The sequence below is a fragment of the Natator depressus genome, chromosome 12 (genome assembly GCF_965152275.1).
Source record: "Natator depressus isolate rNatDep1 chromosome 12, rNatDep2.hap1, whole genome shotgun sequence".
NCBI lineage: Eukaryota > Metazoa > Chordata > Testudines > Cheloniidae > Natator > Natator depressus.
The window spans coordinates 40,643,988-40,661,729 of record NC_134245.1 but is presented as its reverse complement, the minus strand read 5'-3'; the positions used below and the strand labels follow the sequence as shown (position 1 = coordinate 40,661,729).

The window sequence follows — 17,742 nt, the reverse complement described above, 5'->3', positions numbered from 1 at the left end:
AAAAATGACTCAGGCCGCTGAGCGGCAAACCACCCTGTCACGCCAGCACAGACGAGACTAGCAGCAGGGCACTTGGCAGAGGGACCCGGAGCAGGGGACCAGTGAAGCAGTTTTGCTAATGAGCAATGACAACAGAGGTGCGAAGTCTAACTTCGGTCTGCCAGGCTCCAGGGGCCCAACGGTGCAGGGCCTCTGAAGACCTCACTCAGCAGGAGGAGCTACCAGGAGGTTCTCCCCTGCCCTCAACGACTCACCTACAGGGCTCTGTGCACAGGCACTAGGTCTGAGCCTGCCTGTCTTTCCAAAGACTGCCTACCTACCCTATCAACCATTAACCAGGAGTATGCACCATTTCCATAGCAACCCTGTCAAAAATCAACAGAGCAGTCCTGAGAACTGCAGCAGGATCCCAACACCCAGCCAGCCACCTGAACACAGGAGCTACCAGCCTTTCTGACAGGGCGCTACCCCGCTGGGCTTGCTGCTCACCTGAGACCCCACCTGCCTTCCTCTGTCTGCTTCACAAACACAAAGAGAAAGAGGGAGCATTGCTCCCAGGCCTTCCCTAAGGTATAGGCTCTGCCCCAGCTCCTGCCAACTTTGCCATAACAACTGAAGAGAAAGAAGTGCCCCTAGTAGGGGCAGGAACACTTGCTGAAGATATTCAAGAGGGCACCATACAGGTGAGGGGCAAAGGAACGGGGCTTGATTTTACAGCCATGCTGAACAGACAGGCATGTTTGGACCGGGACACACAACAGTCACGTCTTGTTAGCCAATGATGCTGACAGACTAGATCACCACAGCAAAAATCGAGTGGGTCCTAAGCTCTGCCCAACACCAGCTCATTCTTGGGCTCAGTCTACCTCCAGCTGCAAAAGAACTCTGCCCCACACGACATCCGGGACCTTAAAAGTGCAGTAGTCACACTGGCCACCACTGTTCCAAATGCCCCAGCAAAGTCTCCAGCCTGTAGCCTTTCACCATGCTCTTCACAGGGTTTGACCCCCCAGCCTGAGTTGATTCTCCCCCACAACCCACTTCCAAGCATGGCTACACATTGTTCCTCACAAGCCATAAGGAAGCCAGATGCAGGCTAGAGGAGACCCTAGATGGAGTTCTAGCCAAGCACCAGTTTGTCCTCTTGAGAAGAAGTTTAGACAATGGCTTCTCACCAAGCATTCTGCCAGTTATGGAAGAGGCATTTCCAGGAATGGTGCAGTCACAAGCAAAAGTTGTGACACTAGACACCTCACAACTCTTGGTACCAGTCACACACAAAATCAGCTCTCCTTTGTTCCGTAGTAGCCAGTGAAGGAAGCACCAGCCAACTCCAGGACATTGGAACAAAGGCAGCTAAGTACTGATGGTTCCTCTGCACCAGCTCATTCTTCACAGAATGCTGAGCATAGGAATTTCGTCCCCAACGTCACTTAGTAGAAGCTTGAGAAGCCAGATTTAAAGGCTGCCAAATCTTTGATGATGTTAGGGAACGAGCGTCTTGGCTCTTTCACAGCCTGCAATGGAAATTGCCATCTGGAAAAACCCTCCTTCAGCTCATCTTTGGGCACTAGTCATCAACACTAGGACATGGAAGTGAGGAAGTGGGTTTAAGTGGGATTGTGTCTTCTGGAGACCCATGAAGAGGAAGTGGAACTTCTGCTCTCCTGCTAATTTGTTCTTTTGATTTTGCAAGTTTCCTGGGATGACACTAAGTCTGAGTGGGCAGCGTTGACTGCGGGAGGTGATGGGTGCAGTGTAGGGTTACGGGGTAGTGGCTAGGTCTACTCCCAAAAGTCAGGTTTGGATGTTTGAGAGGTGCAGCACATTTGTAAAGGAAGTGTGATGTATAGCGAGGGATGGAACCAGATGGAACCACTGACACACCTGCGACCCAAACTCTGCTTTCGCCAGATGGTTTTTGGTTTACAGATGTGGATTGGAGGCACCTCCAGACAGGGCCCCCATCACCTGTGCATTTGTGAAGCACCTAGTCTGCTAGTGGGAGCAGTAACGAACAAAGAACTATTCATTCTGTCCAAGATGGGTCAGAGGCATTGCATGCAGTCATGAAAGCCCAGAAAGCATGCTCCAGCTTACACTTGCCAACCGAACCACAACCAAAGCTCCATCAGAGGGTGTCTGCACCGGGGGTGCGGGGAGGGCACACTTAACCTATCAACAAGCTCGGAGAGAACAGAGGCACTGCTTTTGCTGGACTTGCTGCCATCCGGAGGCTGGCAATTACTACTTGTCTAGTGCGAGGTGTTTTACACACAGCCGTGGAAGGGTCCCTCCCCTGAAAACGATACAGTTGAAGAGCCCACAGCAATGTAGACAGATTGTCTGCTTTGGTTTTGTTGGTCATGCCTGAGACCCAGCAATTTATAGCCAAACCAGAACTAAGTCCCCCAACGGATGCCATTTAAGTAATTAATTAATAAGTAAGTAATAATACCCTTATTGACACAACATCAAAGGCCAAACAGATGACCCATTCATATTACCAAAACTTCAGTAAGAAGAGCAGGAAATGGGCATTCATGCTGCCGGGCACACAGATGATAGCGAAAAGCTTTGAAGGCAGATTGTCAGTGAGTAAACACAAAGTAAACACCGAAAGACTGCTAGTTTGAACAAGTGTGCTCTCAGCTTGCCTTACCCCTCCCATAGCTAGAGGGGAAAGGGCAGATTTCAGTGATCCTCACTGCTTGTTAACACTTGACTGTCAGTAGCAGGAGACACTGATAAACATTTACTGATCTAGTGAAACTTCTGTCACTGTTACAGCACAGGGAGATGCAAAAGCGTAAAGCAAACTGCGGTCTTGTGACCAGCCATATCTCCACTGCCCAAAGGCGATGGGCTCTCCCTTTTCCCAGCAGCAGTATTTAGAAACACATTAAATCCTTTCCGAACTGTACTTGTCCCAATCAGCAGTACCTGCTGTAAGGATGTTATCTGGTGGTTTCTCCAGCTCCAGTAATTTTTACATCCAAATTGGCTGTTTTTCTAGTTCAAACAGGGATTAATTCGAGGCAGTCCCATGGCCCGGGTTATTGAGGTGGGCAGACGGGATGATCGCTGTGGTCCCTTCTGGCCATAAACTCTATGAACCTATGATCAGGAACAGTCTGCGTGATGATGAACACAGCAGCTGAGGGAAACGGTCTCCACATTAAGGTGTGAGCTGCCCTAAGATCAAGTGGGAGAACACCTGCCTCGCATGGAGCATTCAAGGAGCTGAGAGGTCACCTTACCTTTGCCCAGCACTCGGCCAGTCTCCAGATCCCGCCGGGAGACAGGGAAGATGTAGTTCTCGGAGCCAAAACCTGGCTGGCACTGCGACACCTCCTCGCAAAACCACTGGCCAGCCTGATTCCCGAGAAATAAGCGTTAGTAAGTCGCACGTTCTGGCCTGGCCCTATCTGCGATTTCCCTTGAACCCCATCGTGCTGACCCCCAAAAATCCTGCCCAGAGAATTCTACTCGGAGGATCCAGAAGGAACGGGTCCCAAAGCTCATGTCCCCCTAGCCCCCAGGGAAGCTGTATCTGGCATCCGGGACAGGTCACAAGCAGTAAGCCTCCCAGAAAATCCCTCTGTTTAGAAGGAAATTCCACCTGCAATTGAGCCCTCCCCTGTCCTCTGCACTGCCAGAATCCCCGTGAGGCAGGAGCACTGGGCTCCAGGGAGAAAGTCTGTGTCACAGACCGGCAGCCTCATGGCAGAGCCTGTCCCATGAGAGTCCCAGCCCTGGATCCGAGACCGTGGAGAGTCCAACGAGCCCTGAACGCTGGAGTCAGCGCCTGGCTACTGCGCACAACGCTGGCCAATGCTGCCCCAGCACACCACAAGTACAGCAACCCACTGCCTAGGCAGGGGTGCCTCAGAGGGCGGGGGGGCACACTGCAGGGGGTGCTGCCCTACGAAGGGGGGTGGCAGCAGGGGGCAGCTGGGGGGGGCTGCCCTTACAAAGTGGGTGTGGGGGCAGGAGGGGGTGGTAGTGGGGCAGCCAGGGCGGGTGCTGCCTTACGAAGGGGCGCATGGGAGGCTGAGGGGGTGGCAGCCGGGTGCTCCAGGAAGCGGCTCTGCACAACCCCCCAGAAGTGACACCCGGCCTCGCCCTTGCCGAGCGGAGCCGGGGGGCGCAGTCCAGCCCCAGGAAGGGATCGGGGACCGGCCCAGCGCCCCGGCCCCGTTACCTGCAGCAGCAGCAGCAGCAGGCAGAGCCCGGGCAGGCGGCCCCGCGGCGGCCCCATGGGACAGGAGGCGGCAGGTCGCTGCGGATCGAGGCTTCGCTCTGCTCCGGGCGCGCTGCAGCGCCGAGTGCCGGCCGGGCAGGTGCGGCCGCTCCCAGCGCCGCGCCGCGCCCCGCCCCGCCCCGCCCCGCAGGTGAGGAGGCTCCACCCCTGGGCCAGCGGTGGGTGCGCTCCGCTCTGGCGCGGCGCGGCGCGGCTCGGCCCGGCCCGGCCCGGTCCGATCCGGGCTCCAGCCTGGACCTGCCTCGCCCGCAGGGCCTGGCTCCCCGGGGCGGCCCTTTGTCTGCCCCAGAGGTGTCTTCCAGCGCCCCCTGCGCGGGGCATCCAGCTGCGAGCCCTGCCTGGTGCCCAGACAGGGGCTCGCCCGCCGGGCGCCGGCAGCAAGGCCTGGGCCGGCTGGAGAAAGGGACCCTGAGGCAGCACCCAGGGCCCTCCGCGCTGGGTGCCCCAGAGAGCCAGTCCCTGCTCGAGAACGCTCCGGGGGAGCCTGGGCTCACGTCCAGCGGAGCTGCTGGGACAGTGCCCCGCTGGGCCGACAGACCCACCCGGCGCGGATCCGGCCTGCTGGCATTAGGAGCCTGGGCTCCCCAGGAGGTGCCTAGAGCTCCGAGGGGACATCAGACAAATCTGACAGGGAGCGGGGGTGTACACCAATGAGATAACAAATGATCCTCACTTCTCTCACCCTGGGAACAAGCCCTCTCAAAGCTGGCCTCGGCGGTGTCCCCAGGGTGTGTGGCAGTTGTGGAAGGCCTGGGATGTGGGTACAGCTGGATGCTGCTGGGAGGGGCATGGCGACATGGCTGGAGAGGGCAGTGCAGCCGAAGTCACAGGCACACAAGCAGATCCAGCGTGTTCCTTAGCCCCCTTATTATTTCCTCACGTGGGAGAGGGATGAGGCAGATCCGGCCTCTGCGGGAAAGAACAGAAATGCACTTCTGCAGCCTCAAGGGAGCCGGCTAAGGCAGAACTGTCCCAGCCCCAGCCCAGCCCCTGAAAGCTGCCACTGCGTTTTGTCCTCGCCCTTCTAGCCTCCCTAACTGTGGCACAGGTCAGAGGAGCGAATGTAAAGGCAGCCCTGCAGGAAGTGGCATTTCCATTTGGGATTTTCCGGAGAGGCAGATTTCCCAAACCAAGCCACTGTGCGCTGCTCAGAAACAACTCACTGGCCCTTGAACTGCAAGGCCTCTGGGGCGAGGGCTGGCTCCTGCTGCTTGTCTGTGCAGCACCCGGCACAATGGGGGGCCCAGCTCAGCTGATGCTTCTGGGTGCTACCCAAAAATACAAACTATCATTACCAGTGAGATGCCTGCTGTCACCCCTCAATCACTTCACAACCTGCCCCTCATCCTTTGTCTGTTGGGATTCTGGTGGGGAATCTAGAACCAAACCGATCAGGCTGTTTAAGTACATGTTTGCAGATTTAGGTTCTCAGACTGTAAAGTTTTCAGGAGAGGAAACTTCTGTCCTGCAATAAGAGTGTCCTGACCTCTCTGGGTTCCATTGACATTGGAAAGCTTGATCCTGGCTCTTAGGGTGCATGATGGTTGGGATCTAGGGTTAAATATCTTCACCTGGTGTAAACTGGCAACACTCCGCTGATGTCACTTCCAGGTTCCACCAGGTGAGGAGCTGGTCTCTGAACTTTCAGTCTTTATCGCAGGCTCAATGGCCACCCGATGGCAGAAACAGGTGGCTGAAGTGCCCTTTCTGCGCAAACACAGAGCAAATGCTTTCCCGGAAACAGCTGTTGTTTGTGAATTTGCCCGATCCTGTCTGGCCGTCAGCAAACAGAAGAAAAGCACAGCAAGGTTCTTCAGCCCGACCCCAGCCTGGACCTGGGAATTGAACGGACCAAGGAAGACAGAACCAGCTGCTTGGTGTGAATTTAGGCCCAGGTCCTCAGAGGTATTTAGGCTCCCACATTCCCTTCAAATCAGTGGAAGTTAGGAGCCGAACTACCTTTGAGGATCTGGCCATAGGGCCTCCCCCAGCTTCTCTGGTACCTATGTGCCCCAGCCTAGCCGAGAGAGGGCGAGGGCCAGCCCTCAGCCTTGTGCAAATGGTGGGTTAGTAAGTGGGAAGGGCAGGGTAGAGCCACATGGCTTGTCACAAATGTCTGTAAATCTGCCTGTCAAAGGTAGCATCAAACCTTTCCTGGATCTGGGAACACATCCCCAGCCTGGAAGGCAGGGCCAGGCTGTAGGGCAGCCCGGGCTAGGGGAGCCTTCTCTCCCTGTCACTCTAGCTTGTTCAGCAGGACACATTAGCATCCGTCTCTTTCCGAGAGGGAGGGAGGGAGCAGCTGGGATCCTGGCCCCAAGGGCCTGGCTAACTCTCATCTCCTGGCTGGCTGGAATTCATCCCTGTGGTGGTGCAGGGACCCAGGAGAGGTGGACTGAATTGCACCTCTTAAGATGAGGTGTTGGTTAGCAGCAGGGAAGAGTTGGGTGTGGCTCAGGAGCCATTGTCCTGGCTCTGTACCACCCAGGGATCCCTCTACGCTAGTAGTGAACCCCCTGGGACTGCGTTAGGATGGCTTGAGAGGAACCTCAGCACCGTGGAAGGCAGAGCACAGCACAGCAGCATTCTTGGAGAGGTCTCTCAGGCCATGTCTACACTACAGATTTGGGCTGACACAAGTTATGTGGCATAGAGCTGCAGCGGTTAGTATGTCGCACGTTGGTAGATCACGTTGGGTCCTGGCGTCGGTGCTGCACGTACTCATCAGGCATGCGTGTGTGGATGCACAGCACAGCGCCCTGCGGGAGGTTTCCCAATGTGCCACTCACCATGGTCCAGCACATTGTCTTCTGGGAAATCTTGGCAATGCATGGCAGGGCAGCATTGAGTCACGCAGGGGTGCTGGGAGCAAGGGGGTCAAGTTCCCAGCATGCAACTTCATCCCGTAGTGGTGCCATCCGTATCCCATCATATGCATGCCTTTTAAAAACATCTCACACACTGGCCTGGCCCTTTTTGCGGTTCATCATCTCTGACAGAAACATGGAGCCTGCGGCCCTACACAGCTGTGCACCGTTGGCATGAGCGTTACAAACCCAGGCTGAACGATACTCCAGTATTTGCAGAGCTGCACGAAGAACCACAGCACCGGGGAACGGGATGATTTCGTGGAGGACAGATTGCGTGGGACACAGCGCAAACCAGTTCAAGATGTTGGCGGCTTTCAAGGAGTAGCTGCTGAGGGTGGAGCGCGCTTCTCACCCCAAGAAACAAGCACTGACTGATGGATGGTGTCATAGTGCAGGCCCCATTCCTAGCTCTGTGCTCTGAGCTCAGTCCAGCCCTCCAGTGCAGGGACACGAGAAGGAGAAATGTATTCCCAGCTGAGAAGAGAACGGTGATTGAACTGTGAAAGCTTGCAACACCAGCTTGCTGCCGGTCAGTGGGCAATCACTTGGGAGCTGGAAGATCCACAGTGGGGGCTGTTGGCAGGCAAGTGTGAAGGCCGCTCCTCGTCTCCTGCTGGGCAGGTCTGTGATTCTCTGTAACGTGCAGGACATAGTGGATGAATTTGCTGCAATGGTGCTCCCAAACTGCCGTGGGGTGATAGATGGCTCGTGTATTCCTCTTTTGGCACCCGCTCACCTTGCAACACCGTATGTCAACAGCAAGGGCTATGTTTCTGCGGTTACGCACACATTGGTGGCTCACCAGGGATGCATCACTGACATCAGTGTGGGCTGGTCAGGGAAGGTGCATGACACACGCATCTTTACGCACACAGGACTGTTCAGAAAGTTACAAGCAGGGGCAGTCTTTGACAACCAGAGGGTTAACGCTGGTGAAGTTGAAATGCCAATTGTGATCCTGGGGGACCCGGCCTACCCCTGGCTCATGAAGCTGTACACCAGCCCCCTCGACAACACCAAGGGAAGCATCAGCCTCTGGCTCAGCAGGTGCAGAATGAGAGTTGAATGTGCGTTTGGTAGGTTGAAGAGTGGGACGCTGGCTTTGTTCACTCACATGATTGGATCTAAATGAGAAAAATATCCCAATGGTTCTAGTTGCCTGCTGCGTCCTGCATGATGTCTGTGAAGCAAAGGGGGGAAGTTGCTGCTGGGGTGGGGTGGAGCGGCTCTCTGCTGAATTTGAACAGCCTGACACAAGAGCTGTTAGAAGAGCTCAGTACAGAGCTCTATGGCTCTGGGAGGCCTTGAAAGAGCCCTTTGACAGTCCGCCCCAGTGATGTGCGGGCTGGGCTGGATACGCCTTGGCCCTGCAGTTTTGGGGCCTGTTAGGAATCGTGTACATCTGTGACTGTAACCCTGTCTGCTAATGCACCCATTAACTTTTCAGTGCTTGCTGGACATTTCTAATTACTCTGTGTGTCACTGACCCCATGAGTTCTGCTGCCCAGGACAATGCCCATGTCATAAATATACAGGGAAGGGTAAAAATCTTTAAAATCCCTCCTGGCCAGAGGCAAAACCCTCTCACCTGTAAAGGGTTAAGAAGCTAGGATAACCTCGCTGGCACCTGACCAAAATGACCAATGAGAGACAAGATACTTTCAAAGCTGGAGCGGGGGAGAAACAAAGGTTCTCTGTCTGTGTGTTGTTTTTCCTGGGAACAGAAAAGGAATGGAGTCTTAGAACTTAGTAAGCAATCTAGCTAGAAATGCGTTAGATTCTGTTTTGTTTAAATGGCTGATAAAATTAGTTGTGCTGAACGGAATGTATATTCCGGTTTTTGTGTCTTTTTGTAACTTAAGGTTTTGCCGAGAGGGATTCTCTATGTTTTGAATCTGATTACCCTGTAAGGTATTTACCACCCTGATTTTACAGAGGTGATTCTTTTACTTTTTCTTCAATTAAAATTCTTCTTTTAAGAACCTGATTGCTTTTTCATTGTTCTTAAGATCCAAGGGTTTGGGTCTGCGTTCACCTATGCAAATTGGTGAGGATTTTTATCAAGCCTTCCCCAGGAAAAGGGGTGTAGGGTTTGGGGAGGATTTTGGGGGGAAAGACGTTTCCAAGCGGGCTCTTTCCCTGTTATATATTTGTTAGACGCTTGGTGGTGGCAGCCATGAAGTCCAAGGGCAAAAGGTAAAATAGTTTGTACCTTGGGGAAGTTTTAACCTAAGCTGGTAAAAATAAGCTTAGGGGGTTTTCATGCAGGTCCCCACATCTGTACCCTAGAGTTCAGAGTGGGGAAGGAACCTTGACAGCGCAGCAGTGGGGTCTTTCACTAGCGCGCCGCATTCTGCAGCACGTGTTGTCAAGTAATAAAGATGAATTCATTTCCAAAACCAGGCTTTTATTGCGAACCAAAACCAGTGCAAAAACCCCACGTGCAACAGAAAAATAAATACAAGAAAAACTTCAGAAAGCAATTAACAGATAGAACTTAACAAGGAAAAGAACATTCCGGGCCGTCACAGACCATTTTGGCTACACAGACAGCAGCATACAGCAGGTCAGTGCAGGTGGAGCTGTGGTTGTCCTTAAGGTCCGCCAGTGTGGTGTGGTCAGGAAAGGGATGTAGCCCCTGATGCCATGTGGAACGGTGTTGGGTGTAGGGAGTTCTCCATGTACTGCAAAGGGAGGTGAGCCCAGGTCCACCAGAGTCTGCAGCAGCTGTGTTTGCTGTTGGAGAAGCCCCATTACATCCTGGTGCATCTCCCTCTCCTTTTCCTGCTGGGATTCCTGGGCCCTTGTCCTCTCTGCTCTTTCCTTCTCCAGGCTGTCTGCAGTGTTCACCCTCCTGGCCCTGTGCTCACTGGCTGATGCCGCACTGGCCTGCATTATCTCCGAGAACATGTCCTCTCAAGTGCTCTTCTGCCTCCCCTTTATCAGGGACAGGCGTTCCGCAGGTGTGGAGGGGGACCCTCAGGAGGCCGTGGCAGGTATCAATTGTATTTAGAGTAACAGCGGAAAGGGAAGGTTCAGAACTCCCTGCCCCCAAAGTTTTAAAAAAGCCATGCTTATTAACACCCTCTGCCTAGCACTGCTCTGCAGTCCAAGGCCTGGTGAGCGTAGCCCAGCCTGTCAGGGGGGCAGGGGAAGAGGGGAAATCGGGAGGGAATTGTTTGGCTGCATCGAACAATAACATTTTGGCCCCTATTGACATGGGTACGAGTGCAGGACGCTGGCACTGTTGCCACAGGCGGGGTGACTGTAGCTGATCTCTCTTGCGTACGGGTGCCACGCACGGAGAGCACAGCTGCTGCTGGTGTCCTATAGCTGCCTGGGCCCGTACGCCCACAGCCCGCACACTGCAATGGTGCCGCCACACAGCGCGGAGTGGCGTGGGAGGTGTCCTACCATGGAGGACGAAATGAGGCTGCCAGCCCTAGATCCCTGTGGGGGAAGGTTACCGATTACTGCCACAGAAGTTTCATGATCTCTCAGGAGGACGCAGGGGCCATCCCCGGGTGCATAAACTAGCTGCTCCGCATGCCCTGCCCCCAGCATTACAGGGGAATGAAAAGCAGCTCACAGTGCTCCCTCTGTTTGTCGATACCTGTGGCCTGCGACGCTGGGGTCAGGCACCATCTGCATGTTTAAACATGGTCCTGGAAAATGCATTCACACGCTTAGCCGAGGTTCCTTTCCCTGCAGCGGGCTTGCTCAGCCTCGGCTGCGGTGGAGTCTCAAACAGGTCCTGGCTTGTGGCATAGCTGGACCCCCCGTTGCATGTCCTCCGTCCAGTTCCTGGCAGTGGTCTGTCTCAGGCACTTCAGAGGTAGCCCAGTGCTCTGGGGGGTCTCTGCATGCAGCTCGTTATAGAAGGTCTGCAGGTGGGCCCCAGCAGGTGGGCCCCCGGCCTGGCATGCCTGCTGCAGTTCCATCGCTTTCACACTACACTGCTGCTGGCCGCGGTCACCCCCCTTCTGCTGTCCCCCATACGATCCTTTCGCAGCTGGCCACGGCTTTACGCCTGCTCCACAGCAGTGACAGCACGGCTGCTTCTACCCACAGGCCCAGGAGACCCAATACCTCTTGTGTGCTCCAGGCAGGAGCGTGGCCTTGGGAGAGCTGCTAGGTGGGGGAGTCGTGCAAAGGCAGTTCAGAAATATGTGGCGTTCCCATCCGTTCTCCGTGACCCCTGGGCAGTGGAGTTCACAATGGTCAGGCTCGGACGCTGGGGGACCGCTGCTGGAGGGCTGTTCGGGTCGACAGAGGTAACCCAGTATCTGCACTGGCCCTGTGCCGACCAGGGCTCAGCGCCGTGCGGGGCGGTGGTGTTACTGTGGTGGGAGACGGGCACAGCTACGCCAGGGCAAGGCGGCTTTTGTCAGCCTTGCTCTGTAGCCTCACGCTAACCCCTCAGCTGGATGTACGCCTGCCGCCCCGGGGACACAAATCACCCCAGGAAAGGGGCAGGGAAGAGCCCTGCCAACTGCCTGTGAAAGGGAAGCCTCAGAAAACACCCGGGAGCCTGCCTTGCCCTCTGAGCAGCTGGGGAAGGCAAATATTTGTGCAGTGCAATGAGGCAGCATGCTGGGGGCTGCCCCGAGAGTCCAGCGTCCAAGGTGCTCCCCGCCCCCAGGGCATTCTCGTAGCCTTGTCTCCATCACCCCCCTCGCCTCCCAGCTAGTGAATCCGCTCCAATGTGAATCCACATGTACTCACACTCTCGCACGCACACGCTGTTTGCTGGCATCACATCGGTCACTTGGCTTTTGTGTCCCACCCCGGGGCTACCTTGACTCTTTAGCCCTTGGGGTAGGGAGCAGCTACTCTGTATTTGTGTAGTGCCGAGCACGGTGCAACCTGCTGTGAGAACCAGGATTCATTAAAAAACACCCAACCCGATCAAGCCTCCCATGTGCTGGGTTTGCAGGTAACACACTTGCTCAGACAATGGAACGGTTGTGGTGCCAAAAGGTGCAAGCACCCATGGAAAAGCTGGCACAGCTGAGAACCTAGGAATCGCCATAGTGGGTCAGAGCAGGGGTCCATCCCCTCCCCCCCCCCGCCAATAGCCAGTGCCAGCTGCTCGGGAGGGAGGGCGGGGGATGCAGGAAGGCTGATGATGGACCATGCTGAACCTGACTCATGCTCTTCACACTCCTATTTCCCACATTTTCCTCCCGGCTTCAGTGTCAGAGACACTGAATGAGCCTGGGAGCCGCACTGCTGCTGAGCCCACTCCCTGCCTAGCTCTCATTGCGCTAGTGCGGCCACCGTGTTTGAGAACTCTGGCCCTGAACCCTGACTGGCAGGATGAGCCCTGCGTGGCAGACACGAGCCCCGAGCCAGACCTGCAGCCTGGCCGCGCTGGGCACGAGCGGGGCCAGTGCATTTCACTGGTCAGCTGCATTTAAATCCCTGCTACTGACTCCACAAGGGAGGAACCGCCGAACCCCTGGCCCTGGTTCATTGCCCAAGGGACATTCACTGCGGGGCTAAGCTCATGGCACAAAGGGGGCCCAGCACATCAGCCAGTCCCCCCCATTGACTCACAGCAGTCCCAGAGCGCTCATCTCCACAGGCCCTAGGTGCTGTGTGAAGGCACCTGTCAGGGACCAGACCTCTGCTTCTCGCCTACAGACCAGAGCAGCCTGGCTGGAGCTGGATCTCCGAGTCACTCTCCCTAAGCAGCTGCTTGCTGCACATGTGCTGGGCAGTCGGCGGGCTGAGTGGTGGCCCCTGTCAGTAAGTGTGGGTGTTCACACCCTGCAGGAATGTGCTCCAAGGGGAACGTTTGCCAAGTGCCCAGTAGGCAGGTCACGTGGCTCCTGCCAGCTGATCTGCATTCCCCAGAGAAGCCCACGCAGGCGTCTGAGCAGCACCGAGTCCCTCATCACTTGTAGGCTGGCCCGCCCCCCTCCCTGGGGTTCTCCTCAGCCCACACACGCAGCCACAGCAAGTCCCATGGGCTTCAGCTTGGGGCGTCCCCTCCCTGCCCCCCAAACTGACTTGGGGATTTGTAACAGGTACAGAAGGCCCAATGGGTGATAATCCTTCCTTTGGCCCACCGGGGACTGCCTCTCACCTGTGCAGTGCTGGGCATGGTGGAGCACTGGTCTCCGGTAGGACCTCTAGGTGCTCCCCTCCTAGCAAATACTAATGAACACTGGGCCCAGACACTGGAGCTCAGGCCTGGGTGACAGCAAGGCCTTTCTGGTCACTGTGGAGAGCAGCTCATGGCCCTGACACTGCTGGGTCAGGCGGACGCTCCCCTCTGAGCACTGCCCCCTTCCCCGGGGTAGCCGTGGCACTGCCCAAAGGCCAAGGCCTGAGCCGCCGTTCCCCACCCGTGCTGCCTCCCTGCCATAAGGGACGTGATGGTGCTCACGGCCCAGGGGGGCCTGCAGCTGCTGGCAGGCGTGGAGGGGCGAGACGCCAGGGGCAGCGCTGAGCAGAGATGGGCAGGATGCCAAGCTGGGAGCCGGGTGAAGCCAGGCCATAGAGCGGGGGCAGGAAGGAAGAGTGGCGATCATCCAGGGGTCTGGCTGGGGCAGGTGGGCTACAGTGTAAGGTGGTGGCTGAGGGGCAGCAGGGCCAGGGCCGGGGCAGGGGCAGGGACAGGGGCAGAGCGGAACAGCGGGCTGGCCAGCACCTCCAGGGAGCGCACGGCTAGCTGCAGGGAGATGGTGCAGCTCGGGGAAAGCTGCTGAGCGAGAAACCGGCCGTCAGGGCCTCCCCGGTCAGACAGAGCCCGGCCCCGCCCTCCCATCCAGCTTTGCTCCTCAGCTGCCTGTACGACCCTCCTGTGTGGCCTGAGGCCTCAGCTACCGCTGCACTGGGTGCTGTCCCTTCCTCAGCGCCGGCCCCGTAGGCCCTCCCGCAGTCCCGGGCAGGAGCCCGCCACCCTGGCTCTAGCTGCTCCTGTACGGGTGCCCGGCTGTGCCAGCCAGGCCATTGCCCATCCTTCGCGCTGATGGCGGGAACCAGAGCCCTGAAGAAACAACGGCCGTCAACGGGGCCTAGTCTGCAGGCCCCAGCTTTCTGAACTCTCTGCTGCTGGGGCAGGGGCAGGAGCTGAGCGCGCCGGGGGCCGGTGGGATGCTGAAGGGGCTGCTGCGGTGGAGGTCTTGTTACTAAGAGGCTTTGCAAACCCGCAGAGCGCGGATGCTCGAGGGAAATGCAAACCCAAGGAAGAGTTTGGAATGGACTCTCCCTGCCTGTTAACAACCCAGGGGCCCCTGCCCGCCGCAGCTCGAGCCGGCCCAGCGCACTGCTCCCTGGTGCTGTCCAGGACCTCTGGGAGGTTACGATGTTTGTAGTGCAAAGTGCCTAGTGGCCCCCCCACACACCAGGGCCTCACTGCACTAAGGGCCGTGCACACTGCTAATGAGATGATCCCTGCCCCAAGCCATCAGTCTGGGTCCAGGCACACAGAGTGCCACCAGCCGGCTCTGCGTAGCCGAACAAGCAGCAGTCACGGCCCATCAGCCGCCCAGCGCTGGTGCTGTGGAGGGGAACGACAGGGGCATGGAGCCGAATCTCAGCCTCGAGCTGTGTCTATGCCAGCCCATTGGTTGCAGCCTTGGTGTAGCTGCGCTTGGTCAGGACAGAGACACAAGCTGGGTGAAGCCCATACACTGGTCCCTCACCCGCCTTGTCCATCACCATCCCCCCTTTCAGCTGCTCCCGGCGACAGCCCATGAGGGGAGGAGACACCAGCGGGTGCTGGGCCCACGGTACCCTCCAGGCCTGCTTGGAGCACGGCAAGCTGACTCACTGTGGGGCCCCGGGGCCCGCTGTGTGCTAGGGCCCCCGGTGACTGCAGCGGTGGAGCTGAGCGTGTGCCTGCGGGGGGATGCTAGGCTGGGAAGCTCCTGTTTGGGTCTCAAAAAGTTACCTTTTCCCCACCTTGTTCTGGGGAAGAGTGGGGACCCTGCCCCGAGGCCCCACTAGCCACCGGCCCCATCCTGCTACAGGCCCCCTGAGCTAGTGCTGGAGGTGGGTTCATGCCTGGCAGCTGGGCAGGGCTGTGCTCTCCAGCTGATGCCTGGCTGAGGTGCCCAGGGTCATTGGCTAGCCCCTGGGGAGCTTGCTCCTGCTCAGTGAGAGCCAAGAGTCACTGGTGGGCACTCAGCATCAGTGAGGCCCTTCTTCCTAGGGCCACCTCCACCAGTGGGTTCCTGCCCATGAGAGCAACCAAGGTGCCTCCTGGCCAGTATGGGGTGAGAAGCCAATGCCTGCTGCCTTCTGCTGGGGAGGGGGGAAGAGGAAGTGAGGGCCCCATCCTGTGCCTTGGGCTGGTTGGTGGGCACAGAGCAGAGCCCTGCGGTGGGGAGACCTCCCTCTGTAAAACTCAGGGAAAGGGAACATCTGATGGTGCTGGGATGTGCTGCCTGGGGGGCTGATCGGCACTGAGCACGCTAGGGGTGCCTAGGGCTCCCACAAGCAATGGGATGTTTGTCTTGTTGTCCTGGGAGAGTTCAGCAGAGATCCAGGGCAGCTGCAGGGGGGACCCTGAGAGGAGCGGGGGTCAGGCTCTGGTAGAGAGAGACAGGGAATGTTATTTTCCACTGCAGGCCAACAGCTGTTCTCAGAGACAGACAGCAAAGGCTGCCCCTGGAACCAGGCCCAGGCTTGTGCTTTGGTGCAGGGGGAGGCTGCACCCACATCAGTGGGGTCACATGCTCAGCCACTGCTGGGAACTTCTCGCACTGTCAGTGGGCAGGGCTAGACAGCCCCAGCCAAGCAAACGGGGGCTGGAGCGAGCAGGTGGGGTTAAGTGGAGCGGTCTGGGTCTTGCTGCAGCCCCCCACTTTAGCCACATGGGGGGCAGGCAGAGACCTGCCTGTGTGTGACTGGCAGTTGTCAGGCATCCGAGTTTCAGCTGGAACATGCGGCTGGAAAGGGATCCTGGCAGCTCCAGTCAGTACTGCCACTAGAAGTCCCGTTGGCCACAGTGGCTGGCATCTCCCTCTGGCTCTTAGGTGCAAGAGGGGCCAGGGGGGCTCTGCACAGTGCCCCCGCCCTGAATGCCAGCTCTGCAGCTCCCATTGGCCGGGAAGCATGGCCAATGAGAGCTGCGGGGGCGGTACCAGCAGGTAGGGGTGGCTTGCAGAGACCCCTGGCTGCCCCTGCGCCTAGAAACTGGCGGAACATGACAGCTGCTTACGGGAGCCACCTGAGCCTGCACCCCCTCCATATCCCTGTCTGCACCCCAGAACCCCCACCCCCAACTGGAGCCCTCACCCCAAGCGTCTGCCCCAGTCCTGAGCCCCACCCCCGCCAGCCTGGAGCCCCCTCCTGCACCCCAAACCCATAATCTTTGACCCCACCCCAGAGCCTGCACCCCCACCCCAATCCCATGTCCCAGCCTGGTGAAAATGAGCAAGTAAGGGGGGGGGGGGGTGAGAGAAGAGGGAGTGAGCGGGGCAGGGCCTTGGAGAAGGGGTGGGACAGGGGTGCTCAGTTTTCTGCAATCAGATAATTGGCAACCCTCATATGGCCCAGCAGGAGGAGCCACTCAGGGTTGTTTGTCAACACTGCAATTAAAACCCCAGAGCAGGCCCATGCCAGCTGAGTTGGACTCATGGGGCTTGGGCTCAGGGGCTGTTTAACTGTGGTGTGACCTTTGGGCTTGGGCTGGAGCTCAGGCTCTGGGATCCTCCCCCTTCCCAGGGCACATGCCGAGCCCAAAGGGTGTTTAAGTAGCGTAGACACCCCCCAGGTGAGCATCAGGCCAGGGGCAGTTGGAGCAGCTCCCACAGTGCTAGGTCCAGGCACAGTCTGCATCCAGCCTCCCCCCACGGAAGGGCACTCTGGGGAGAAGGCAGTTTGTGGCCCCCCACCACTAAGCAAAGCAAGGAGCCAGGGCCTGGCCTCAGGTTACAGGCAGCTCTCTGGGTTTAGAAGTGGCCCCCTCCCCCAGCCTGGGATTTGTCTGGAGCAGGCGGATCATCTCTGGGCAGAAGGAAGGGGCCAGGCCGGAGCAGGGGGCTTCTGCTCCCCGGCAGGGACCTGTTAAGTAAAAGGTGCCCGTGGAGGCTCCCGTGAGCGGCAGGCCCAGACCTGTTCAGTCTGGTGGAGGGTGAAAGCGAGGGCACGTGCTGCAGGAGGGGCTCAGGGCCCAGATACCTCGCTGCCCTCCGACTGGTTGGGTAGCAGGGTTTGAAACTCAGCTGCTTAAGTGACTTCCTGGCATTCATCTCTGCAGCGCTAAGGTCCTTGGGCCTGGTACCAAGCAGGGCCTGGACCTACCCCTGCTCATGAGCATAGAGCATGCAAGTTTAATCCCCCCAAAACTGCTGGGCACCTCACCCCCCCCACCACCTCTGTAAGAACAGTCACTGGACTCACCCCAGAGCTGCCACCTCCTCTTGGCTGGAACAGGGCAGCTTTTTCACGGCCCACAGCAACAGCTGCCATCAGTGAAGCAAGAGCCAAGCATGCTTCTGTAGGGCAGGACTCCTGGGTTCTCTTCCCAGTTCTACCACTGGCTGGCTACAGGCTAAATCATGTCACCTGGAAGGGAAAAGTCTCTAAGCAGCTCCCAGCTCAGCAACAACTGCTGGGGAGGGTCATGCTCACTCCAGAGCTCAGGCACTC

At 57.6% G+C, this 17,742-nt stretch overlaps 1 protein-coding gene across 1 annotated transcript in view; it reads right to left on the bottom strand.

Moving 5' to 3' along the window:
- The window catches only part of LOC141996709 (B-cadherin-like), a 44,131-nt gene extending 39,794 nt beyond the window's left edge, over positions 1 to 4,337 (bottom strand). The window contains exons 1-2 of the mRNA XM_074968971.1: positions 4,205 to 4,337; positions 3,261 to 3,375 (exon numbers count right to left, since the gene is read on the bottom strand). Coding sequence (XP_074825072.1) covers positions 3,261 to 3,375; positions 4,205 to 4,261 — 172 coding nt within the window. The 5' untranslated portion in view covers positions 4,262 to 4,337. The remainder of the gene's footprint in view (positions 1 to 3,260; positions 3,376 to 4,204) is intronic.
- Positions 4,338 to 17,742: the final 13,405 nt, after the last annotated feature.